This window comes from Plectrocnemia conspersa, unplaced genomic scaffold, assembly GCF_051122295.1.
Source record: "Plectrocnemia conspersa isolate PC_06_02 unplaced genomic scaffold, ASM5112229v1 ptg000006l, whole genome shotgun sequence".
In the NCBI taxonomy this organism is placed as follows: Eukaryota; Metazoa; Arthropoda; class Insecta; order Trichoptera; family Polycentropodidae; genus Plectrocnemia; species Plectrocnemia conspersa.
The window spans coordinates 15,796,009-15,823,958 of record NW_028277170.1 but is presented as its reverse complement, the minus strand read 5'-3'; the positions used below and the strand labels follow the sequence as shown (position 1 = coordinate 15,823,958).

Below are 27,950 nucleotides of genomic sequence, written 5' to 3'. Positions count from 1 at the left end.
AATTTAAAAGTGGCTTTTTTATGAATAATAATTGCTAATATATGAGATGAAAGTCGAGTTAAATTAGCTGCAGTAATACGACTAGAATTTTATCAAGAGTTCATTATTTAGTAAAACAACAGTTTCGACCTTTTATACATGAGCGTAATATAAAAAATATAATTGGATACATTATATCATATTTAGCTTGGTATTAAAATCTTAAAAGTAGTTTAATAATAAGGTTTTTTTTTAAATAATTATGCCGATGTACTCTGTAAATGTGTAATAAGTTTATTGAATGGTTTGCGCGAAAACCAAATAAAGTTAATTAAATTATTTATGCACGATTTATTTTATAGATATGAACACGTAATTCTTAGGCTTCTCATGAGAAACGTATCCAACAATGGCTTCAATTGAGGAAATGATATATCCCACAGATTATTTATAGTATTTCATATTTGAAAATGGGTATTGGTATCATGTATCATCCGCCGTTTAAACGCACCACCGAAAAAAAGGTGGCGGTCGGAAAGCGCCATTTTCATTTCGTACCATCAAAAAAAGTTACACACTCATAAGTTATACCCAGTACACGCGTATGAGTGTATGTGGGTTCGTGTCAAAAAAGCCGAAACATAAATCATTTGTAGCAGTGCGAAGGTCCTCCCCACTCAAACGCTCGTTACACGGAGTCATACATTAAAAATCACGTCACATAAATAGCCCACCCCTGGGCCCAGCCCGTTTTGGGAGTTGCTTGCGACCCGCTGGGAAGATGGCATGATTACACGGAAGAACCGTGCCTCATCGTGCTAATTTAAATGCCAGTTTATTTAGACATTTTTGCGATGTAAATACAGTACTGAAAAGATTGATCGAAAACATATCTTTATTAGGAAGAATATATCGATATTAATGATTTTGGGTTTTGAGGCCCAATGGGTGTGATTTATATTATAAGTCAAATTGACGCCAACAAAGCTAGTAATAATTTGTTTATGAGCATATATGAATTTCCACATATATAGAGAAATGTATGTGTCGCTATCAGGATATAAAGTTTAAATGACAGGACTTGGAAGTTGGAAATTCTTTGCTGGAGTGTCGAGTTGTATTATTGAGAGCGGCTAGGATTGTCATATTGTGTTCTGGCGATGCTTTACAGACAAGCAGGAGAGCATCGCGAGAATTATACAAGCAAGAATTCACACATGATGTGAAGAAATTATTATCAGAAAACAATTTGTATTAGTGAAAGGCTTAGTTACACGAAGCCCTCTTCTGCATGCATACGCTACTTTGGAGATATTATGTTTACACCAGATTTATAAATTTAAAAAAAATAATTAATTGTGTCAACAGGGACTCTCAAACATAAAGGCCGAGGGAAATTTTTTTTTTTCAAATTATATAAGGGCCAGTTCGTGCCATATAAGGACTGCAATAATATAGGAATTTTCAATATCGATATTATAGAGGGAAAAAAACGGTGAATACCAGTATTATGAGTATCGACATTATTATTTTGATTGACTGAAAAATAAATTGAGTACCGCTAAAAATTTTTAACTTTTTTGTGCACTCTCAATAATTTAAGGTTATAAGAAGAAATTATATTTTACCAAAATAAAATACATGATTCAATTTTTTATATTTATTTACATGAAAAAGAAATAAAGTTTGATATTAAAAGACACCCATTATTATTGTAAAGTTTATTTCAAAATAGACATAGGTATAAAAGCATACAGATATATTAAATTCACAATGCTGGTTCATAACCATTTACATTGTTTTCAATTTTATTAAGTTATACAATAACATAAAAAGAATAATAAATTATACGTGATTACACTAAATTAAAGAAAAAATACATAAAACCTTTTACAAATTTAAAAAAGAAAAAAGAAAAAAAAATATTTTGGAAAATAAATGAAGGAGAAGAGAAAAACAAATTATATAAACATATACAATATTCAAAATATAACATATACAAAAGTAAATAAACCAAATCCTGTAGACTTGAAACTGATGACATTACAATGAGCTTAACTGCATCAAAGCAAGATGTGCTTAGGCATTTTATGTTTGTATTTAAATTTAAGTTTTGTTTTGTCGTAATCACCGATTCTTGAGATTAGTGTGTTAGCATGGTCTCGCGAGATACTTTTATAGTATTTTTCGGTTTGATGATAACAGTATTCTTTAATGGTAGGAATTAATTATCTGGTGTGGAGTTTTTATGGTTAGTATAAAACGGTGTATTATAAATTATTTTTATGGCTTTATTTTGGATTACTTGAAGCTTATTAAAATTACTATTACTCGCGTTATTCCACACTGGGCAAGCGTAAGTAAAAACAGTTGATTAATTGTCTATAGACTAGGATTTTATTTTTTATTGTAAGCGCGCTTTTTCTAATAAATGTTGATTTTAGAGCCGCAATGGCGCCAAGCCCTTTTGATCGGAGTTCAGTTATATGTTTATTGAATTTTAGTCTGGAGTCCAGGTGTATACCTAGGTATTTAACGCTCGCTCTTCAATAAATGTTATGCCCTTGTTCACTTTTAATGGGCGCAGGCAAGGGTTGTCTACGTTTGGTGAATATTATAGCTTTTGTTTTGTCTTGATTAATTTTAATTCTCCGTTTCATAAAATATTTTTTTAAGTTTTTAAAGGATTTTTGAAGTTTATCTGCAATAGGTTTAAAACCATAAGAACTAGTAAGGATTGCAGTGTCGTCGGTGTACATTGAGAGTTTAGTATTTTTTTAAATTTGAATATTATTAGTATATATAATGAAGAGAAGCGGTCCAAGTATATTTCCCTGAGGAACACCAGCTGATATTTTAAGCGGTGTCGAACAAAAAAAATACACTCATGAATACATTTTAATTACTACTTATTTTAATTATATTGTTGCTATTAGAAAACATACATTTCACGCAAATTTAAAAATACTTATTGAAACTAACTTATCGCTATGTTTAGTGAAGCATATTCTGTTGACTATTTGGGTAAAAATGTGTCTGAATGGAGATAAAAATGTATAAATAGTAGAAAGAGTTTCGTGTATGCAATACCTGCTTTTGTTTTCCCTGTCATAAAAAAGGGGCCGGTATGATTACTAGGAACTGCTAGGTACCGTTAGATATGATTAAAAAAAAATGTTGATACGTCGCGCATATCGTACGAATATATCGATTAAAAAAAATAAAAATATTTTCGGTACTACTGGTATTTCATTTTATAATACTAAATATAAATTTTCGCCCCAATACCGGTATTACAATCCCTAGTTTCGTAGTAAAAAAATATATATGTTTCTATACTTGTTTATAAAAATCTGAATACATGCATACAGGTGGTAAATAAAAATCAGAGTAATTAAAAAAATAATGCGAACAATGTGCTTGTTTTTTATTTGCAACCGACCATACGGACGAGGCTAGTTACTGAATAAGTAAAATACATTTTTAAGATATCATTAAAATAAGAGTCTGTAATTCGCGAGCATGTCTTTGATTTGATATGTTATATTTTTGAAGAGTACTTGTTTATATATGTATGTATTATCGAGCAAAATTCTTTATATTTTATAAGTGGTTTCCGATAAGAGCGAATAAAAGATAATTATTTTTCTTATTATATAATAATTGATAATTCTCATTTTTATTTATTAAATTCAATATATTGATTGCTTGCAAACAGCATTTGTAGCAGACTGGTTGAATGGATTGTGAAAAAAGTAGTTATTTTTTTGTAAAATATCATTATTATTCACAAAACACGTATTTTCTCATTCAAAATTATATATATTTCTTGTATTGATTTTTGATCATGCGCATGTTTTTCTTGTCCTTGTTATTTTCAATTAAGGAAATTTAAGTGTTTAGTTATATCAGCAGATAATGCAAGACCTTAATACTAACTAGATTCAGAAAGTTCTGGTTCAGGTTTATTTTTTAATTATAAATATTGCAATAACATCTCGAAGCTGAATGAAACGTTTCACTGTGATAAAATAAATCATTATATTTGACATGAATTGATATAAAAATGCTTCTAAACTGGCGATGAGATAATCCAATTTTTTAATTTAACTTACTATGATCACTACAGTGGACATTACATAATTTAATTTAATAATTTTACTATACAATGACTGTTGGTGTAGAAAATTATTTAAATAAAAACACTACAAGGACAAAATAAAATTTAATTTGGTGGCGAGACAATTAACATTATTTGCTCAGATCGTCAGAACAACCTTCGGAGATAGTGTAAATGAAATATGTATAAAAAGAGATAAAACAAAATTTATGTTAATAAGCAAGCTCCTCGTGGGTTCGATAAACTCAAAATTATACGGAAATATAATTGAGAGAGTGAAGCATTTTAATTATCTTGGTGGTTGTATAAACGACAAAATGGACCCCGATGAAGAGATTATAATCTGCATCAAAATTTCTAAAAATCAGTTTTTCAAATTTAAAACTATTTTGCCGAATAAGCACTTACATCTTCAGACCATAATTAAATTTGTAAAGCGTTTCAGATGTGCCTAAAAGTTTTAATTCTCAATAGGCGTATGCTAAAAGTTTAAATTCTCTTAATGATAGGACGCGATCAACAACTTTTTCTAACCATCAAACGGAGGAGTATTGAATACCTTTGACACAATACTTTGTCATCCTCGAATTCTTTTCTAGATTTGGCATAAATGTGAGTTTTATAGATTTATTTAAAAAACTATTAATCGAAATACACATATCAAAATGTTTGATATATCCACAATATGTTTATTTTTCTTAAGCTCTGAATATCATTTATTAGTATAGATTTTTTAAATATTTTTTTTATGGAGCAACCTGTATAAATTCAATTACTGCTCGTATCTATCTCATCTCATTGTTACGAAGGGCCAGTGATCTCGAAATGGCATCAGAAGCGTCCGGGCGATTCCGGATAATTAGTAAATCTTCAAAATAAACAGCGTTCATGCAGGCACCGCCTAGGTTGATTTTTACGAGGCAATAATAATTAAAACGAAATCACCGCGTGCTCGAGCTCCACTCCATTATTATTCGACACATATAATACAAAAGGCAAACCGACCCCTAAAGGGTTTAATATTCACTGAATTGAACAACCCTCGGCATACCTTTAGTTTGAGAGTCAATTGAGCGTCAACCACCTTTCGTGGGTCCGCTGGGTGCGTTTGTACACTCATATTGAAAACACAAAGCAACATTACTGAAACTGAAATTCAAGTGAATGGTAGTTGATACCTTTGCGGTTAGTTGTTTTCCTGTATGAATATATAAAGGTAAAGCAAAAAATATATACAAAAAAAACTAAGCAAAATAGACATAGTACTTTTAATAATGTTTGTATTATAAAAATATTGTCCCAGAATTACACAAATAAGTTTTCATTATTTTATAATGATTTGTAGATGTAGAATATGTATAGCGTCTTTCACAATATATGATGATGTTAAATCTCTTGCCTTAATTTTATTTTATATTTTTATTAAATCTTTCGTTGTAACCTGGCAGACATAAAACCCAATCCGTTACAACGGGGAACATCTGTACTGAGTAAGTCAATCAGATATAATGAATACCTACAAATATGAACCACCAGACTGAAAGTCTTGGAAACAGTGACATCTATATCAATAATTATAAATTATTTTATGTAATATAATTTATAACTAATAAATGTCACTGCAGCTGGGGCCGGTTTCTTATTAATACCGCATTTTTTATAAATTAAAATTCGAGTGCTGCTGCCAGGCATCTAACCCGCAACCTCAGAGTTACTAGTCTGAGACGTCACGGACTATTCCGTCCTTAATCTGAACATCAGAGAGAAAGTGCAGTAAGCCCTCAAAATAATACGTAAAATCGTTGATAGTTTTTGTTACATATTTGAAACATATATAGATATATATCTCTCAAACAGAGAAATAATATTTAACTTCAAAGATTAAAACTGCATATTTTCACTACTTCGGGTGCCATATTGGTAATCAAGAAAAATCATGGGCTCCTCATGTTTACTGCACATCTAGTAAAGTAAGTCTTACATGGAAAAGAAATAAAGATGTCATTTGGTGTTTTAATGTGTAGAGGGAACAAAAAGATCGTTTAAAATATCGCTACTTCTGCCTTACTGACGTCACAGGATTCTCAATTTCGTATCCGAACCTTACATCTGCCATAAGACCAGCTTTACATAGTTCTGACACCAGTGCCTATTCCACCATACAATATAGCAGCTATTATTTTACATGAAGAACCTAGTACTTCTACCTCGAGGAAACTATCATTATCGAGCGACGAAAGTTATGATGATGAGAAAAACACATTTAATTAAAAAAAGTGAGTTAAATGATCTGGTAAGGGACCTTAATGTATCAAAGCAACAAGCTGAATTGCTTAGCTCACAACTGAAATAATGAAATTTACTTTCAACAGAAACTATAATTTCTTATTTTTGAAAAATATGTAAAAACCTAACTTTATTTCAATATTGAGGATGGCATTTGTGATTGCAAGAATATACGTGGATAATTCCAAGAAATAAACGAAGATTATGATCCAGGTGATTTCATAGATTCATCTAAAAGCAGTTTTGCTATACAATGGTGATAAAAAATCAAGACTCAGAATTAAAAGTTATTGCTTTACTGCTAGATTTGCAATGAAGATTTATGAAGTATTGCTGATTCTTGTGTTTATGGTATAGCAGAGCAACACATGAACATTATAAAAGAATAACATGTTCCCAGAGAACAGAATTTGTGCCTGGGAAGACAACATTAAATTTAAGATACTTGTAAATTTAGAAAAATTATTTTGCCACCTTTACAAATAAAGCTTGATGCCATGATTTTTTGTTATAAGAAAGTTTGATAAAAAAGACACTATTCTTTAATATATTATAAAAAAAATTACAAAAATTTCAGAATAAAAAAGTTAAAAAAGGTATTTTTATTGCGCCACAAATACGCAAAATATTACAGGACTATGCATTCGAAAACCACCTCACTATTGTTCAATTAGCTGCATGGAAGTCATTCAGAGCTGTAGTAAAAGGCTTTTAAGGTAATAATAAAGACCTTAACTATGCTAATTTAGGGAAACAGTTATTGGGCTGTTGCCAGAAAATGGTTGCTGGAATGTCACTTAAAATTAATTTTCTCCATTCGCATCATGATTTTTTTCTGGAAAATGACAAATCGGGTGAAGGATTCCATCAAGGTATGGGTATGATTAAATACCGTTTTTAAATGAAATGGAAAGCTAGTAAGATGGCAGATTATTGCTGGTTCCTGCAAAGAGAAACTGACGAAGTAGAATAAAAGAAAATAAAATATACTAAGAAGCATTTTTAATTCTGTTTTTAACAGATGTTTATCGTTGTACATTTGTGATCGTTTTTAATATAAACTACTACTTTAGATGGCGATTAGAAAAAGTTTTTAATTCAACGTATCGAACATTAGTAATAATATCACTTTTATATAAAAAATATATTTTTTCTTTTAATTTATTAAAATTAAGATTGTAATCGTGATGTAAAAAAAAATTTGCCTGGTAATATTTGATAAAAATATTTGTAAGCCGGTAATATAATACAATGAATTAATTTATTTAAAGCTTATTTTAATTATTTTAATACTAAAGGCTTTAAGATATTTTTTATTTTTATATAATTCTAACGGTTCATAATAAATCATTATTTAAAAATTCGCATAGTTTTATTTTTCATCCTGTATATTACGTAATGTATACACACGTGCGAAAAGTACGAATAAAAATATTTATTATAAGATTAATGTCACTATTTAATTCGGATTGGGGTCATCCGAGAGGAAAGCACCGGTGCTAAGTCTAAATTAAATATTTTGCATGAAAAATCTCGACCGAAAAAATAACATATGACCCCACAAAAAAATATGCGCACAGGAAGAATAAAATACAATAGTACCATGCAAATGATGTACAATGATGAATTTTGAATTATAGTCCAACGGTATAATTTATGATGGTCTATAATGAAATGCATTTACGCGTATGAATTTTAGAACCAAAACGATAAAGTTTCATATGTATATATTAATATTTAAATAGAAAACTGGAAACAAATTAATTTAATAAAGACCATCGTGATCTGACGGATTAATCTAATGCGTTACGATGTTTAAAAGCATAAAATACATAACAATTCATAAATATATACATATATAGTATATGTATGCATACATACATACATATACACATAAATTAAAACATAAAAACATGAAAAGAGAGATCTGAACCAACTCCCCGAATGTGCAAGGGAAAATATAAAGATTTTAATGCACCGTATTGAGTCGGACGACCATTGCAAAAAAAAGTTGGCAAGTTCTCCAATCCTAGGCATTAGAGGCAAGAACAGAGGACATGACCGAGAACTATGATTGCTCTTTAGGTCCACATTTGGAGCTGCTCGAGCACCAATGAGTTGTCAACTATGCTTCTAAGGCATTTTAAAGAGTGTTTAATTACATAAGTACTTATGTGAGTTGAAAATGAAACGTATTCCAGCACTCTAAAAAAGAAAGCACTGGGATACAGAAATCGATGGTACCTGTATTTATTCAAGAATAAATTCTGAAAGAATTTACGATGTGCATTTTCAAACCGAAATTTATTCCTAGTAGTATTATTCAAAGTATTGCAAATTTATTAGGATAAAACCAAACATCTTGATCAATTTTCTGTAAATGTTTTCAATGTGTAGGCTAAATTTCTAGTGCTTCTAGGAGTATTACGTCGGCATTAAGGATCTTGGGAAAAAAATTATTTGACATTTTATGGCACATTTTAAGACATTGATTATCGAAAGCTTACTTTTATTAAACATTAAGATCCTTTTAAAGGTCGTGAAAATCCAAAATTATTTGCACATTTTTTTAAAAATTTAAAATCGTCTGAATATATTAAAAAAAACTATTTCCGTCTTGTGTCATTAATGATCAATAGGAACAGCAATGTCTGCAAGATGCATCCTTGTAGTACTTACTCAAATGCCTTTTTAAAATCAGTGTTTTAACGTCCACTTGTACACCAGAATCCAATTATTTTAAAACTTAGTTAGAAAAAAATAAATATTAGTGACAGTGAATCGAGATTGAAATCAAAGGCATGTGCTAAATACAACTAAAGAACAAAATTTAAAAGATGATTGTAGGAATTGATCTACTAAGTATGACATAATATTTGATAAAATTTTTATTATACCTGTGGTGGCCTTTGAGCCATATTATTTTTCACGTTTAGTTTCATATCATTAATTTTGATGTATTATGTAATATGTATGACATATTACATAAATCTGATTGTATCACTTTTTCATAACAATTTTGACTATATATTAAAGTTTTGTTTTATTATTTTAATGATAGGTAAATAATAACACGAAACAGGTTTTGCTGATTTAAAAAAAAAAAATATGAATATCTTGTAATATTTGTATGAAATTTTATAAATTTTATTTCTAAAACTAAATGTTGGTAAACAAACCTTGTTCTCAAGTCGCAAATCTAGCCAACTGTTGACAATAACAATTTGATGTAATAAATTTATTCCTTAACGACGACTCAAAGTTTATAATTCCTTTAATATCTCACCAAACGTTTAACTTGTGCTTCTTGCAGGATATCTTTGTGAGTCCACAGCTTTCGACGCTTAGAAATTAGCATAATGCATCTACCTCTAGGTAATCCTATCTCCTGATTTTGTTCCGGTTAAATAATCTTGCATTTGCATAAAGAGCTATATTGTAGCCATGATGCTGTGAAACCGAGCTAACTAATGACAGTAGATAAATTAACACATTATTTTTATTATTATTGTTAATCTATTGCTATCATACAGTAACTTTAGTTTACTGTCTACATAATAAATTAAAAAATAATCTTCTTACTAGTGAAAATTATATTTTAAAACATTAAGTCATGAAACACTAAATTATTTCACAATTAAAAATGTTTTTTTAATACATTTCTTAAATAATATTTAAATCTATTTTGTAATTAAATCATGAACTATAATGTAAATTTAACATTGATTCTAATATATTAGACTCATATACTCAAAAATTATTCTGCTACTTTACTTACTGCCTTGTTCTTTAAATTGTTTAATAATAATACTATTTTCTTAGCAATCTTGAATGAGAAATATTAAACTTTTCGAATAAAACAAAGTATCGACAAATACGCTTTATATAACAACTGTGGTTGAGTTGAACCATGAATGATAAAAGTCTACTTTTATTGAGCGTCTGCTGTTATTCGGTTATGAAAAATTCCATGCATGACACAACACTAAAAGTAAAACTATCTGGTATTGGATGCATAAAGAACATACGCGGATTCGAATAGTATTTCAAATATGAAATTCTTATATAAAGGGTGATCCGATAAAATGGTAGAGTTTTTTTTTTTAAATTAATATCAAATGTACTTTTAATATTAATTATAAATAAAAACACTGAAAAATACCTGTATTAAATTTATTCAATAAAAGGACTACAAAGCCATTCCAATTAAAATATTTTGCATTAAGTAATATATGCGTATTAGTGGGGCAAATTTTTACCATGTGGATAAATTGGTTATATAATCCTTTATTCTTTTATAGATGAAACGTATAAAATAGTTTGCAGGAATTCAGCTCTTGAAAGACTATTCACTTCTACGACTACTCTACTTCGGCATCGACAACTCTTTCGTATTCGACATAGCCACCAGATTCTGACACCTGATTTGTATCCGTATATTGGTACAAATAATAACTTGTACAATACAATATATACCTGACAAATCAATCAAGCACCTCAATTAGAAAAATAGGGTTTATTTTAGGAAAAAATCTAAAAATTGAACGAAAGACTGTACAAAATAAAAGATAAATGATTCGCGGATTCCGTGTAAATATTCTCGAAAAGACATATTTAGAAAAACTTTTGTATTTGTTTCGGTTCTGAAAACAATTCCCATTTCTTTTAGTGATTGTAAACGCAACATTTTGCAAATATTTGCCACCGCAATAAGAGCTTCATTGAAGGTTAAGACAATTATAGCACTTTTATTTATCAAATATATCGGATCTTCTCTGATACAATGTATGTTGATCTGTGGTTACTCAGAAGACTACAATTAGCTATATATATATATAGTAACAGCAAGAAAAAGAGTCGAAAAAATTTGTCGGACAGATTTTGCGCTAAATAAAATAAATCAAGTTTATATTAAGAACTGAATATATAATTTCACCAAGGGGTGAGTTCCGGCACCTTTTTTCTTACAAAAAAGCTTAGAGTATCACTATATTGTAATCAGACACGATCTTGCTTTTGAATGTACCAAAAAACTTTTATGAAATTAAAAGTAAGGCTTTAAGGAGATAAGTTTTTGTATAATAATTAAAATATTTTTTTAATAATAATTGAAAAAACATTTGTTGTTCAAATATTCACAATGAAGCATATATTTTTAATCAAGGTTATAAAGAAAAGATGTTATCAGGACAATAGTTAAAAATCTAATCTGTGATGTTCACTTCAAATTCTAATTATATAATAATCAATAATATTGATCTCACAGACATGATCAAACAATTAAGGCATTTAGGTCCATATAAGATTCGAAACCAGGTATTTTAAGTCAATAATCAGCGACATTATTTATCGGAAAACTTTAAATAATCTAGCACCTACGATATACATTAATGTATCTGTGAATAAGAGAGGTAAAATAATTATTCAATGTGACGCACGTTCACGTAAATTTATCAAAGGAAAAATATGTTTTAAATACAATAAAAGTTATTCTCAAAATTAAAATTTAAAGCTCAGTAAGCACGAGTTAAAGCTTTAGCTCAACATAGAATGGCGCGTGCTCGGACGTGAAATTTTAATTATTTTATTTCAGCGTTTTACGCTGTCGCTTTTTCAACTTTAATATTATATACATTATGTTATATACCTTATATCAGAAGTGGACAAATTATATCCTGCGGGCAGCTGCGACCTGCCACGTATTTTTATTTGACCCGCAGGCTATATACTACGAAAAATATATATGCTTATTATATAATATTGTAATATATAAGCTTCTATGCCTTTAAATTAACGCTGTAACTCATAAAGTATAAATATAAGTGAAGATTGAGATCTTCTAAAAGCTATACGGCATTCATAATGTATATTTTACCTATATTCTATAGAAGATAGATATACTTTTGAGGCTTTTAAATAAGCGCCATGTTTCTCATAGCATTATATAAAATTCTTATGTATTGTTTTGACTCTAAACATAGAATATAGTAAAACATACGATATAGTTTTAAAAAGTAGTTTCTAAATAAATAATTTAGAATAGTATTAGTGTAAATGGCAGATATAATATTTGCAAATACCAAACTTAAATTTTATATTTACTAAAAATATTAGGTTACCACATTTTTATCATCTACCTTTTCTGTAAAGCGCATCCTAAGTGCACACACATCTTCTTGTATGCAAGGGTAAAAAAAATGTGACCACACAAAGCGACGCGGTTAAATGCAAATAAACTAAATTATACACATACCTGGCGTTCTGCGGCCCGACAGATTTAATTTCGTACGTAGAACTGGCCGTTATGGCGTGGTCAGGTATTTTCCCGGCCTCCATCCCAAGAGCTGTTTTGCATTCGCCTGTAATAAAGTTGAAATTTTTACATAAACACGCTAATTCGTATAAGTTTTTAAAGTACATGTATGTGTGTGTATAGAAAATATTAGAGACATACCTAACGATATACAATAGTGAAACTGATTCCATGATACATAAATAGTGCCAAAAAATATTTATTTATTTATCTAAATGAAATAGCGACTATTGTAACCTAAAACATCACATAGTATTATTGCAATACTTAAAAGTAAGATCAAATAATAATATTAAATGAAACGAACTTCGAGACTCGTATTCTCTAAATTTTATAAACTTATTTTAATTAAATTTCCTAACGTACCATATTGTGCAACATGACTAGTGAAAGCATGAAAAAAGTTTGTCGGTATTAAAATAATTATTTGAATTTCGGTTTCATATCAGATAATCATGATGCTCGTTTACCATTTTGTCTATTATGCGAATACTCTTTGATCAATGAATCTAAAATAATGATTTTATTGAAGCATATTTAAAGATGAAACATAGCACTGATTTGAACTATGATTTAAAGCTATTTAATAATATAAAAAAAATAAAAATAATGAGAATAAATTAATTGTTATCTGGACGAAATACTCTTTAAGCTAGTTAGGAAATTTCTCTGCTCATAGCTAAATTAAAAAACATTTGGCTAACTATATCAGGTTTTTAAATCTAAATATTGAAATAGATAACAAAGATGTGAAAAAATACCATGAAACAATAGCACTGCTAGTTAGAGAATATATAATATGGGCAAAGATACAGAAACACAACTTATGGAAAGCTTGAGAGCAAGAATTTTTTTAATATAGATGAATGAAACAAATTTAAGAGACATTATGGCTTTATTGCTAGCTTATGTGAAATATATTGCCAATCGTGAATTTAATAAAGAGACGTTGTTATGTGAAACATTGATAGCCTCAACTACTGCTACCGATATATTTAGATAAAACTCAGATACAATTAAAAATATAACACCATGTGCTGCAAATGGTGCTCCTTCTACGATGGGAAAAAAACACGGTTGTTTAAAATTAATTAAGAGTGACAATCCAGACTTGTTGCTTGTACGTTGTTTTATTCACAGAGAAAATTTATTTTCGAAGAAGCTTTCATCTGACTAAATGGAATAATAAATTAAATTATAAAATGTATTACCTTTATCAAAGCAAATGCCAAATGTGAACGCCTCTTTAAACAATTTTGTAAGGATAAAAATGTTGAACACAACGGACTATTTCTCTATAGCGAAATAAGATGGGTTTCTTATGGATTCAGAGATTCATGAAATTATTTGATATTCTTAATCAGTTCATGAATGACAAACCTGAAATGACACTTTTAAAATCAGTTAACGTTCAAGCATTTGTGAGTTATTTTTTTAAAATAACTCACAAATAAAAATTGAATTTGCTAAATAATAATTGCATAGACCCTTATCGATGCAAAATTTAAGATATTTGATTTTATTGGATTTTTGCAATTGTATAATAATAAATGTTTCAGAAAAAAAAATTGGGCAAATTTATTGATTGTGAAGTAACTGATTCTGTTACATTTGTTGTGGAGCATTTGGGTAAAATGGCATGTGACCTTGACCACAGATTAGAAAAACATTCTTAAACCACCTTGAACAACTCAGCTGATATTGATAGATATACAAATCTTTTAAAACTTTATTTAAAATAAAAATACAATGTCGTGGTCAAACCAAACACCCAATTATGACAAGTTTAGCAAGAAAATTATTGTTACCATTCTGATCATCATATTTAGTTTAATGCGGCTTTAAGGCTGTAAATGATTTGTTACTGAAAAAAAAATAGTCTGGACAACACACACAGTAAAGATTTAGTGTTAAAATTAAACAATATAAAAAACTTTTTGCAGAACACATAAAGCACTAATTTTCATGATATTTTATTTAGAGTTGTACATGTAATATTTCATATATTTACTTAAACGTAAGCCATCTCAGAAAAGTTCAGTATTTTTTCTCTCTTTTATATAAATATTATTTATTTAATTTAAGTCGTTTTTCGAGACTGGTGTGAAATTAAATATTTATTACCAACTAAATTAATAATATAAATATAAAAATAAAGTACGCAAAGTACGTAAGCATAGAAGTGTATGTTATTTTTTTCTTTATAAATAAAGATAATAATTACATTACTAAATAGCGCAAATATATCATTTAAATCTACACGTTTATATAAAGGTATTTACTTAGGTTAGTTACTTAATAATTTAAAAATTAAAGTTAATTGTTGTAAAACAAATGTTAAATATTATTTTAAAAATAACAGTTTGAATATATGTAATTTTATTTGAAGCAGCCAAATAAGTTAAGAATAAACGAGCAACCGCGGTCCAACATTTTTTTTATTATTAACTTATTACAAATCTTGTCAAAAGCTTTCTCAAAATCCATATATACAACGTCTACTTAAATTAAATTTAATAAGTATATTATCATGTATTTTGTTAACAAAATTATTAAATTTATTTTTATTATATTCCTTATTGTAATAATATTAATATTTATTTTATTTATAGTAAAATACTTAGACTACTATATTTTGTAATTTTATACCGAAGTATTTTTGTTCTAAGATGGTATTTTTCATTTAACAAGTGTTTGCAAAACGCAGCTCGGCGCGCTTCTTCGAAGTAAGTAGAACATGAAATTTATTAAGAGAAATGTAGAAACTTTAGAAGGGAAAGGGGTTTCGAGAAAATAGCAAAACTTCCCAGGGGTCCGTGGCCCAAGAAAGGGCGCGAAACAGCACCCAGGGAAAATCTGACCCTGCGCACAGAACATTTCAATATATATACATATCTTAAGATATGAAATACACAATTAAATATTACTTTAAAAACACTACTAATGATTTATATACATTTTATTATTAAAGTATTGCCTCGTGGTAAGTGCAATTGTCATATTTAAAAATTTAATTAAATTCGCTAAAAGTATTTTTTTTATCCCAATATAAATATCGTCAGTTTTGTTTATGCCGTTGATACTTTAAAACGTATTTTACACATTACGGGGGAACTCCTTAAATATAAAAACTAAAGAGGAATCAACCTTTTAAATTTGGAATATAAAATAATCTCAAATAATACATATTCCAACCTCGTAATAGGGAATTACCAATGTGGCTTCATAAAGCAACTCGAAAAAACATACGAGTACAACCAAGGCCGTAGGAAAGCATTGGCAAAGGGACATTTGCCAAGGGCGTGCATACCTAAGGGGCGCTCGTAACGTGAAGTAAAACTTTGTTACGACAAAAGATGCAATATAAACAATACATGTATTAAGAGTTTCGTTCAGAGGACTTGAAAGGAACTTTAGTGGGTATCCATTTACGCAGCTCTTTTTTACTGTGAATTTTGTTAGCGCGAAAAGAAGCCGAAATCCGACGATAGTGATTTCAGAAAATTCAATCTACTTGTTATGACGGTTCTAAGATGATTTATACACATTGTTTGTAAGTTGCTTTTTGTAAGAATCTGCCACATTGTCATCTAGTGAAAATAAAAATAAATTAAAGTAGTAAATTAAAATGTATTTAATTAAAATAATAAATATTAAATAAATTAATTGAATTGACATTTACGAGATATACGCATCTGATATTAATATCATAAAAATATGACAAACGCGAGAAATTTACAATAAACGCACATAAATAATATGTTAAAATTTGTCTTGTTTAGCATAGTTTATAATAACAGAACTTTTTTTGATTATTCTGTTTTATTACACGATACTTTTATAATTCCATAAAACAACTTTCTAATTTTAAACATGGAAATTTAATTTTTTCAGTTAACTCATTGAAAATTACCTCAATAATTGAACGTGTTTTTTTAACATTGTTTTATTTGAAATACATAAACTGTTTTTGTTTTTATCTTTCGTGTATTAATTGTTTGGAAAGTCTATTTAATTTTTATTCAATAGCATTTTCGTGTGTCGAAAAAACCGTTAAATTTTGTTAAGTGAAACTTGTATTTAGAATGAATATTTTTTTTTTTACTGATATATTACATTGAATTTTGAAGCAAATGTCAAATAAAATTTATTAAAATATATATGTAGCATAATATAAAATTATTAAAATATTATTTAAGATACCCTTGGGGTCAAATAAAAAATGCGAGAGACTAAAAAAATAACATAGTAACTGACTCAAGCAAAACAGTCACTAATCAGAATTTTACGTAGAATCAGAACCTAAATATTGTATAGAATACGAAGCTAGTGAAGCCTCTGGTGCTAATGCATTTAGAAAAAATCGAAAATGATTCTAGAGTTGGTTTCGAATTTCATGTTAATCACACCAAAAAAATAATTACAATATGGTAACGTTATTTAGGAAAACTTTAAAGTTATGAAGTGAAAATAGAAATTGATTAAAAAGAGAAATATTACTATTGAATATGCAATATAAAAATGTCAATTTTACTAATCCAACCACTCTGAAAAAATGAAATTATATTTAGTGGATAAAGATCTATTAATGATTTGTAAAATATTATAATAGGAAATATATGGTGAAAGAAAGACTCATAGATTTTATAGACACGACAAATAAAACTGGAAAATGAATTGCAGCTAAAATTAAAAAAAATCTGGAAAACATTTATTGCTCTGGTCAAGCTCACACATGCCTGTAGCGCCAATAAAAAAGAAGGTCCATATAAAATTTGAACCTAGGTCTTTCAGATCAATAGTCAGTGACTTATACTACTCGTTTATTATGCTGGTTAGATTTAAAATAATCATAACCCTGTCATTGCGGCAATGAATGCTACAGATAAAGTAATTACCGATTTTTTTTTTTTGTTAACTATGACATAGGGATAGAAGCATTCTTTACGATGAATGCAAGCGATAATTTTTTATGGAGTTGAAGCACTTTACATTTAATACAAAGCTATTAAAAAATGATTCAACCCAATGGTTTTTGATCAGCAGAAAATTATTTTTAGTTGACCATGAATTCAAATTACAATTCAATTTTAAATCTAGTCTTATGCAAATATTCGTATATTTTGCATACGACTAGATTAAAAATATAGGAAAAACGCGAAAAATACACTATATTCTCGTATTGCATACGCACAAAGCAATACAATTGTGAATGTACACGCGTGTGCGTACTCCGCAAAAGCCGTGTTCCATTTTTAGAATTCGTGTTAGCAATTCCCGTTTGACCTGAAATTTACTCCTTCGTTGCCCAAAAAAAAGATATACACAGAGCATAAAGCATATACGATATTAATGTATTCAATTAAGGTAAGGCTTTTTCCCCGCACGCTTCCCCTCCGGCTACCTACCCTCACTGGCTCGAGGGTGGTTTTGTTTGATTACAAACTTCGTCGAGGTTAAATGCGGTGAGGGTGAAATTTTTATACGGCAAAAACAATACCTACCTTGTGCGTTGGATACGTATAAAATATACCTACTATACAATTATATGTTTCTGATTTAGATTTTTTCATATAAATATGTTTTAAAATATGAAATATATAAGTGTTATTAGATAATAATTAGCAATAAATATATCATTCATTTTAATTTACAGAATCATACTTAAAATACGATAGACCAAAATATCGTCATCCGTAATTAAATCAATAAATTCATAGCTAATTTGCTGCTCACAAAAAATATATTTTTAATTTTTTAATAAAAAAAAGGTACTATAATTAATAAATTTCAATGTTACATACATCAAGGTAATATAGTTTACATATTAATACAAGACGGTAAAGTTATTTCTTACCCTTTATAATTTTGTGAAATTTTGATATGTAATATATTGATTTTCCTATCTTGAATATTTTAATATTAAATTCTTACAACAGAGAAAATAAACAACATTTCTTATTTAAACCACAATTTGTATATATTTTAAAATTTAACATCCCGTCAAACAGTACATTGAAATATAATACTTATGCAAATTCTAATTAATTATAATGCATTAATAAACAGTAATAAACCATATATATAATAACCATATGTCAACTTTAATAAATTCATTCACCTAAAAAATATTTTTAGTAATTATATATTTTTTTTATATAAAAATAAATCTAAATAATAAATAAATTTAACTTATATAAATTATTTCAAGTACATTGCTCAGGTACATGTGCATTACATGACTTGTTTTCTTTGTCATTTGGCTTAACATAATTACGATTGTATAAATTCGTATAGTATGCTTCTTTTTAGTCTTTTGGTTAGATCTATCACGTAAAGGAGATGAATGGCCTCAGCGTTGACGTGATGCTTTAGCATTTCTTAATGTGATAAGGCAAATTTCTGGATGACTTCTGGTATTGTCTTCATCCCGAGGTCTTGGTGGAGATCAACGTTTTGTATAGTGACTGGATTATTGTGCACAATTACACACAGCGAAAATTCTGAATATATGTGATTCTTTGATTGTCAAATATATTTTACTGTTAATTCCAACTGTCTAATATTTTTCTCTATTTAAAATTAAAAATCATATTAATGTAAATTACTAAAATAATTTAATACCATGTACAACTTGAGGGTTGTACACGGTATTCTATATTTTTTTCTTAAGATAATGTTTCTTAAGGAGGTTTCTTTATCAGATACTGTTTCATTTGAAATAAATATTTGTGTTAAATGTTTAACAAAGGCTTTGCTATGCTTAGCTTTGCATTGGTTATTTTTGACCTATTTACATATACCCCTCAGGGGTTCCTCAAGAGTCCAACCAGTGCCATTTGATTTTCACGTTATTTATTAATGATATAAATACGGTAGTTAAAAATTCAAATATTCTTCTGTATGCAGATTATTTAAACACAGATATTACGTATTCTATTCAAATGGTTAAATTAAGAGTGGTAGTATGTTTCAATTCGTTCAAAACTGATTGATTGGATTCAACTGCAATCACGCAAATTTAATATTTTTCTAACGAGCTTTAGAGCCAACAAAATATTTTAGTTAAATTGGTTTGATTTGTTTACATATTTTATGCTATTATTTTCATTTAAAGCGACAACAATATAGTAGTTTTGTTAACAATGATCAAATTAATAGTAAACTCATCAATTGTACATATTTTAAATAATAAGAAACCAGAGATATAAGATTGTTAAAAATTGTGTCTATTACAGTATTCGTGAAATATATTTTTATAACACTGAAGAAAATTAAATTTACTAGCATATTTTAATGTATTTCGAAAAATGTATAATTTAACGATTATTTAAATTTACACGTATAATATTGGGAAAACATAGCGATAATATATCTACATATATTCTAAGTTAAATTGTAAGTGTGTGCGTGATTAATTTTAAACTTACCGTTTTCGAAGGCAGACGACTGGAATCTAAGCATTAACACAAAATGACAGTACAGGATCAGAGTAAAACTGTTCAGGTTGATGGCCATCTTGAGGACCTTTGATTATCCTTTTATACAGGATTTTAAAGCCGCAGAAATTCAAAGACAGCTACAATCTTCGTGCATGATTCCATTTTTCTACCACTACCAAATATTGTCCTTTTCAGTGCTCTACATATCTGACAGCATTTCTGAAAAAAAAAGAAAAAAATCTTAATACATATGTGGTTTATATATTTTTTTACAATTTAAAAGAGTAGTTTAAGATATAAATTATTTTTATATATATATATATATACATTATTCTTATTTTTTATGTTTTTGTGTTTCTATTTTTGTCATGGTGCTGTTACAAATTATTTCTACTACATGCTTAAATAAAAAATACTATTTAATGTGAGAGGTGTCTATTTATTATTTACAGGCTTATAAAATATTGGCTTTATATTGTATAATTCTTTACGTAAAAGTTAACGAATATCTCTATTGTTTCTGTACTTTGTTTTGTTAATGCTCATAAATGAAAAAAACAGTTTTACAGAGAAAAGTTTAAGGAAACAGTAGTAGAGCTTTTAAAGAAATTTTTAGAAAGTTCAAAATATTCTGTTTTACCATGATTTCAAAAGAAGCTAGTGATGGTTTAGACAATCATCTTTAATGCTTTATTAGCAGCTATATCCAATAAATTATTTACCAAAGTGATATTTAAATCTGCTTTAGCTATTCAAAAAGACACCTTATATGAAGTAAGCAACCATTATAATTTACGTGGGATTCATTAAAAATGGATTTCTGTCGTTATTTTATTTCGGCATACTTTCTTTCAGTTTAAAATTTACATCTTAATATTTCAAATTTAAATGTTCAATTAGTTTTGAGGGTTTTATTGCATCGTTAGACAGAACTTTACTGAGGTTTTGGCACATTATTATCATCGAAGAATAGAAGATAAATCGTGTTGTTGAGTGAAATTAGTACGAGGTCTTTTCAATGCTGTACGAGGATGCTGATGGATAAGTAATTATCTAGATTTTTATCTGAATTTACACGTGCGAGGGTTTAACTACGTTGTTTTTTTTCATTCAAGTTTTTGTAAGAAAGAAGGGTTCTTTTTTGTTAAAACGAACCGAACAGACACAACTACTAATAATGCTGAACAGCAAATTGTATCTTACATTCATTTAAGAAAATTTCATACAAACAAATATGAAGCTTAAGGAGTATAATTGTTTTTGTAGTTAATTTACTATACAATATGTTTAAAAAGTAATTTGTATAACAAAACTTTAACACTTTAAAGGTGGATATTATGTTTTGAGCAGAAGATATTTTAATTTCTTTGAAAATAATTCGTAATGCTACTCAAACAAGAATAATTAGCAACGAATACTTAAGTGCATCACGAAAACACATCACGAAGAAACCCAGCTGCTTCACAGACACCTCAGCCGACATAATACAACTCAATACACTAGCAAAAATTCTCCGACATCCATGATAGCAGCATTATAATTTCTCTATATTTTTATTAAATCAACTATTATTGATTGCTAAGTCACACCCCTTCGGTATTAAAATCTGAACAAATATTTTTAAAAAATACCTAATTTAGTCAACCTTGACGCCTTATTTATTATTGAAATGTTAAGCTTTAGTTCTAAACAAGTGATGCAGCATAATATTACGACATCTTACTATAGTTACTTAATAATTTACGCTTTATCAAGTAATTTTTTTCACTGGGATAAAATTAAAACGGAACATTTTTGTGTCTCGTAAAATCATTGTTACAAAAAGTTTTTCGTTATCGAAAAACCTTGGGAGCCATGGTATATATCTTCAATTCGAAAATCTCTTCTCTGCGCCAGCGTCGAAAGACGTAAGGAATCCGCGCTAAGATTGATGCAACAGGGACGGAGCTACGGGCTAACACACATTTTGAATTAATGCCCCTTCAGAAGGGGGACGGCCCGGGGTGGTTTTCGGAGCTGGAGGGTGGTTTTCGGTGGTGGACCGGGGGCGATTGTCGCGTTGTTCACATAATGTAGGCGAGCAATAATGGAGTGGCGTTTTGCCCTAATTCACGGATTAAAACTTTAGCCCCGGGGACAATCAGGCGGGCGTTGGCGGGAGATAAAGGGTGAACGAAGATAGCTGCCGGCTCGGATAACAAATTACCGGGATGCTGCACGGGCTACAATTAAAGCGGCGCGAATCAAATAATCGCCTAGGCATTATATTATGTACGTAAGTATAAACGTGGATTTTAAGCGACGTCGGTGATACTTGTGATAATTGTAAACGAGTAATGATATTATTATTTAATTTAGGTATCATCCAATTGCCTCTAATTTTTTTTCAAGCGTGATTATGGCGACTACATTTAAAAAAAAAGGAATATTTTTTTATTTTTCATATATATATAATTATGTATCGTTATTAGTTTTGACGTTCTTTTACTAGTTTATCTGTTTATTTATGCTGTGTAGATGTTCATAAAAGTTGACCAGATTCTTTCAGATAAGATAACTATAAAAATTATTTTCGCTATAACTAATAATGATTGAAAAGACATCAGTCTTCTCCGCTGATAAGACCTCCCCTTTATAACTCATATCCAACATATTTGCTGCATAGTGAATACCTCTACAAGAGATTTTTCGATCATTTCTATACTAACATTTTATCATTGTTTAATAAAAAAGATCTGCTTTAAGCAATATCTATATAGCTCTTAATTTCATAGAAGTTTTCTAGTACATGTAGTTAATACAATATAGTGATATTTGTAAATATTAGTTTTAGTATTTTTAAAGTTTCATAAGTTTTGCTAACATTGTTTCTATGTTCTGTGGTACTGAAAGTTTCATCATAGTTGCTTTGACTTCCAGATTTATAATTTGATTTAATATTTCTGATATAATTCAATTTTTTTTCTAATGTTTTTGTATGTTTGTATACTGTTTTAAATGACAACAATGTTCCTAAATAACAAATTTTAAATATGAATCCATCACCCACTTATTTTTTTTGTCGCTTTTAATCTTTATTATTATTTTCTTTTACCCTGCCATGTATTATCCAATGTTCTTGTTTGATATTGTTTTATTTGATATATAAAACATAGAAGATAGTGTAGCAAAAATATAGTTCAATATGCTCTCTTTAACTATCAATAATATTCAACAGCGTGGAAAATTTTTTTGTTACTCTTTATTTTTTTAACTGCGTCGTATTCTTTATCAAAAAGTTTATTACAAATTACAAATTTATCTTTGCAATAAAAATATGCATTATCTATCGCAAATAAAATAAGCTAAGTCGTACAATAGATACATAAATTTTAAGTAAAAGTTAAAAATATTTCCAATTCTTTGAACATAAAAGTTGTTTATTTTGTATTATATATTGCCTGAATTAAAAATAATATCAAAGAAACACTAAAAATTTTAATTTATATATTTTCAGTTATTAAGCACTATTAAAATTTTGTTCAAATTAACAACTTCATTGATTATTAAAATTTATTTATCAATATTACAAAAAATCATTAATTGATAAACCGACACGATATTGTTATATTATTATGCATTAAAGTATCACAATAAGGGATATTAAATTTCAGGTATGCAAAGTAATTCAAAAAATTTAATAACGAAACAATGCGACGAAATCACGCAAGTCTGTTTTTATTTACGAACCCCTACCGTGCCTCAAACCACCGTCGTTCAGCAGAGCAGAGTGTATGAAAAATGTCCCATGTCTCTCACTCTAATGCCACCGAAATGAATAAATATGATAATGCGACGATCTCTACCCTACCCTATGCGAAAACGTAAATTGAAAACCCAACATTTAATAATATTATATTTCCACCTGACATCTTGTTTTCGCTGCGTCCGCCAAATGTACAAAAGCACATGTACAGGGTGGTCATATAGTTTGTTATTATAAAGAACTTCTTTCTTCCCATTGTTCAGAATGTTTTATTTAGTGAGAAAAAGGTTTTGATACTGACTATTAACATTTTATATGTTTAGAAAATAGGACTGATAGGACTAGATGATTTTTTTTATCATTTCTCTCGACCTTCGATGATGAATTCTTCATCTTAATGTTATCTCATTTGACGCAAATTTTCTGCAAAACAGTAGCTTAATATTTTTTTAGTAAAGATCTTAAATATTTTTAAATAGACTATTTTAAATCTCAATTTAGTGATTAGTCCAATGAAGAGTTAATTTAATCACGTCATACATGTATCATTATATTCACTATCCCGGCAAATGATTATAGCGTTTTCTTAAAGCTGGAATATAAATGATCGAACAATCTCTTAGAGTTGTTAACATATATTTATCTATAGTTTAAAAGCAAAATATATATTTGTGTTAATATTTTAATAAGAGTACGCCTATGAATCTCCTCTATTTGAATATGTATTGCTCGCAGCGTAGTTTTAATTCAACTCCATGTATTTCCATGTTCACTTCTTCTATTACAAGCAATTTTAATAAATCCTTATCCGTTCTACGTATAAGAGACTTGTAACAAAATAAAAACAGCTTATTTTGCGACTTGACTCTGATACAATCATTAAAATATTAAAATGCTTGCTATTACAGTTCAATTAAATTAATATCATCGTGACCTAACATGTTACCTTAATGCATCACGATGGTAAAAAAACAATATATTGTATTACTACAATTAGGGATTCTGAAGTCTCGGCTTTGTCAAAGTCTCGGGACACGAGACGTGAATTTTTTTGTGAATATTTATATATGTAAAGGTATTGCGTGTGTTAGAAAAATCAACATGTTAATTTATTAGAACAAATTTATTTAAAAACGCGTATTTTTTTAGTACATTGATTTATTTTTGAAGAAAATATATAATACGTCAACTTTATCACCCAGTAAAGGCGTATAATAAAATATTTTATTTTTGACGAGCCAAATTAACTTTTAAAAATACCTATGAATTTAATGCAAAATTAGCTAACATATTTCTGATTTTTTTGATACATATTTTTGTTGTTGAGAATACTCGCTTTAATTGACACCAACGATTTATAGAAAAAATCGAATTTCTGCGTACGTTCTCCAGTTAATCGTAAAATCTTATTCTCATTTAGTTTTTTCTTTTTTAATAGAGAAAGCTTCGAGTTGTTTCTGATTTTTTTAATTAATTTTTTGTCCGTCGTCAGCGTTAAAATCTGAATTTGATCGTCATTAGTTTTTTTTTTTCATTGTCTATAATTACTTTGATATCTGAACTATTAAAAAATATTGTAAAGTAATTATTTATTTATTGTGTAATTTTAATTATTGAAATTTGTACCCTAAAATCCCAATAAGAAAACGGTGTATTTACCACCGGGGCTCTACCCTTGACCTGCAAAATCTCACAGAGGTTTCAGTCTCTGGAGTTGCAACACGAAAAATAAGCCCTCAGTGGGCGTGTCTCATCAAATAAAATTTGAGACACTGCGCTTTCGCTCTTAAGAAGATTGACGCCAGTTTAGCTACCCCAAATACAACGCCACTAGAGAGCCCACTTCCTTCGGATACTGCCCCCTCACCCTTTACTAGTACAATATTTATTTTTATTTGGACGTTTATTGTAGAATAATGAAATGTAACTTACAATACTTACAAGTTTGAGTTTAAACTACGTTAAATATTGCATCTTCTTCGGCACTACATACATTGACCCCGAAAGCTAAAATCAAGTCTCTTTTTACATTATTTATTATGTACAATCGGTCTAATATATACACAAAAGCTTTTAGAGTACATATTTATCATTTTTTGCTTCGCAATAAATTATTTATTAAAAAAATATTTCGCAGTGCTCATTGACACGCTTTATCGCTACCCTGTTCATACGTATGTGTGTATGTGGACGTTTATACATATACGTGTGCGTGTCAAGGGGTAACCGTTTCCCCACCCCTACAACCTTGGTGTATTTCGAGCTCAGAATATGTTAGGAAACGCCTATCCTGACGGCGGGGATGATTTATACGTGGGGATAATTGAAACTTTCCTCTGTTTGACGGTGTACACACCGCGCGAATTAACATTGAGCACATTATGCGCAAACAAAAACGACGCACTAATTCAAATTTACAGTAAGCTGCGAACAAGAGCTGCCCCCTTTAAGACAAAGGTCCATTCGGTCGGGTGGTCGTGTTGTAGGGCTCTGACGCGACAGCAGAAGCGACCACGAGGTAATTGCCGATCTGGTGCTTTCTTTTACTACACGTTTATTTTTAATATTGCTAATAATATAATATATATCGATAAATCATATTTATAACACTACGCCTTTATTTGGCTTCGATGAGTAAGAAGATCTCTTAAAAATAATATCAATATATATATGTCGTTATCGGGAGGTAAGAATGAAATGTTTTTATTGGTAAAAATTCTACAGTCGTAAATTTTACGGCATAATTGTTTTTAAATATTGAAATTTAAAATCAAGATGTGCACTAACATAGATTTATTAAAAAACACAACTTAATTTTTAACATTTGTATTTAGTGTTGTAAGATTTTTATTTGGTTCTGTTCTCTTTCTCTAATAGTAAAATATAATTACTTGATGAGTCAATAAAATTTTATTGTGTATCATAAGGTTTTGATTTTGGTTTAAAAATTGGTATATATCGCCTGATTATGAACTATGATTTTTATATAAAGGAAGGAAGAAAAAAAACAGTGCTTACAACTATTAACTATCAGTTGTTCTTCTTGTCATTTGAGGTTGGCAGGTCCGCTGTGAAAAATAGATACTGTGTTGGTCCCAGAACTATTCTTTGTGGCACACCTAAAAATTAAGTACAAATCCGCAATAGTCTCTATGCATGATTTGAGAGTGACGATCGCTTAGATATGATTTAATTAATAAAAATAAATTATAAGTAAGTGTTTGCTTGATTTTAAAAATGACTCCAAAATGGCTCCATGTCTTCGTGAGTCTATGAACTTGTTCAACTGTGAAAAGTTTATTTATAAATCCGTATTGGGGAATTAGAATGATTTTTTTATTTACATTAATAGGCTCCAATAATTTGCCATTATCGATGACAAGCTAATTGGTCTGTATTATGTGACGTCCTCTTGCTCTTTTTTTTATATTTTAGTAATATAATTATTTGAGACTCCTTCTATTGGATTGGAAAGTAGTTAAGCCTGATTGTTGCGTTATATAAAATGGTCATAAATATTATGACATTTGTTGGTAGTTTTTAGTCATTACCTGGTGACACTTGGGTGCTTAATTTATTAATAATAATAATAATAGTTTTTAGTTGGTGAGCTTAGTTGCAGATTTGAGTTTAATTAGTACTCTATATTTATTTTTCTGTTAAGTCATTGCACTGAAGAAAAGGTTTATAGCTTTTTTCTAGATTTTCAGTGAATGCATAGCTTTGTTTCATTAATTAGCCTGATCGGTGGTATCAATTTTTTAGGTTTTATGATCCTATTCGTAACTTTCCATAAAAAATTGTCCGCTTATAAATATAATATTTATTATTGTAAAATTATAGCAATTATTTGAGATTAATAATATAATGGCACGCAACAAAGAACGTCGATCCGATTAAACTAATAACGAAGAAACCCAGTAACGTATTTTATCGTATATAATATAGGTAGGTATTAAATTAATTCCATTTTCAGAAAGAGTCCTCAGAAAAAGTAACAGGTGTTCTTTTTATGCTATTCAATATATACATATACACACTACCACGATATATAATATAATATAC

General features: G+C 28.8%; 2 protein-coding genes across 2 annotated transcripts in view; one reads left to right on the top strand and one right to left on the bottom strand.

Moving 5' to 3' along the window:
• The window catches only part of LOC148234343 (discoidin domain-containing receptor 2-like), a 281,896-nt gene that overhangs the window by 146,135 nt on the left and 107,811 nt on the right, over positions 1-27,950 (bottom strand). The window contains exons 3-4 of the mRNA XM_088188028.1: positions 20,129-20,359; positions 12,639-12,744 (exon numbers count right to left, since the gene is read on the bottom strand). Of these exons, the coding sequence (XP_088044154.1) occupies positions 12,639-12,744; positions 20,129-20,216 (194 nt within the window). The 5' untranslated portion in view covers positions 20,217-20,359. The remainder of the gene's footprint in view (positions 1-12,638; positions 12,745-20,128; positions 20,360-27,950) is intronic.
• The window catches only part of LOC148234344 (uncharacterized), a 148,704-nt gene that overhangs the window by 20,394 nt on the left and 100,360 nt on the right, over positions 1-27,950 (top strand). The window lies entirely within an intron of this gene.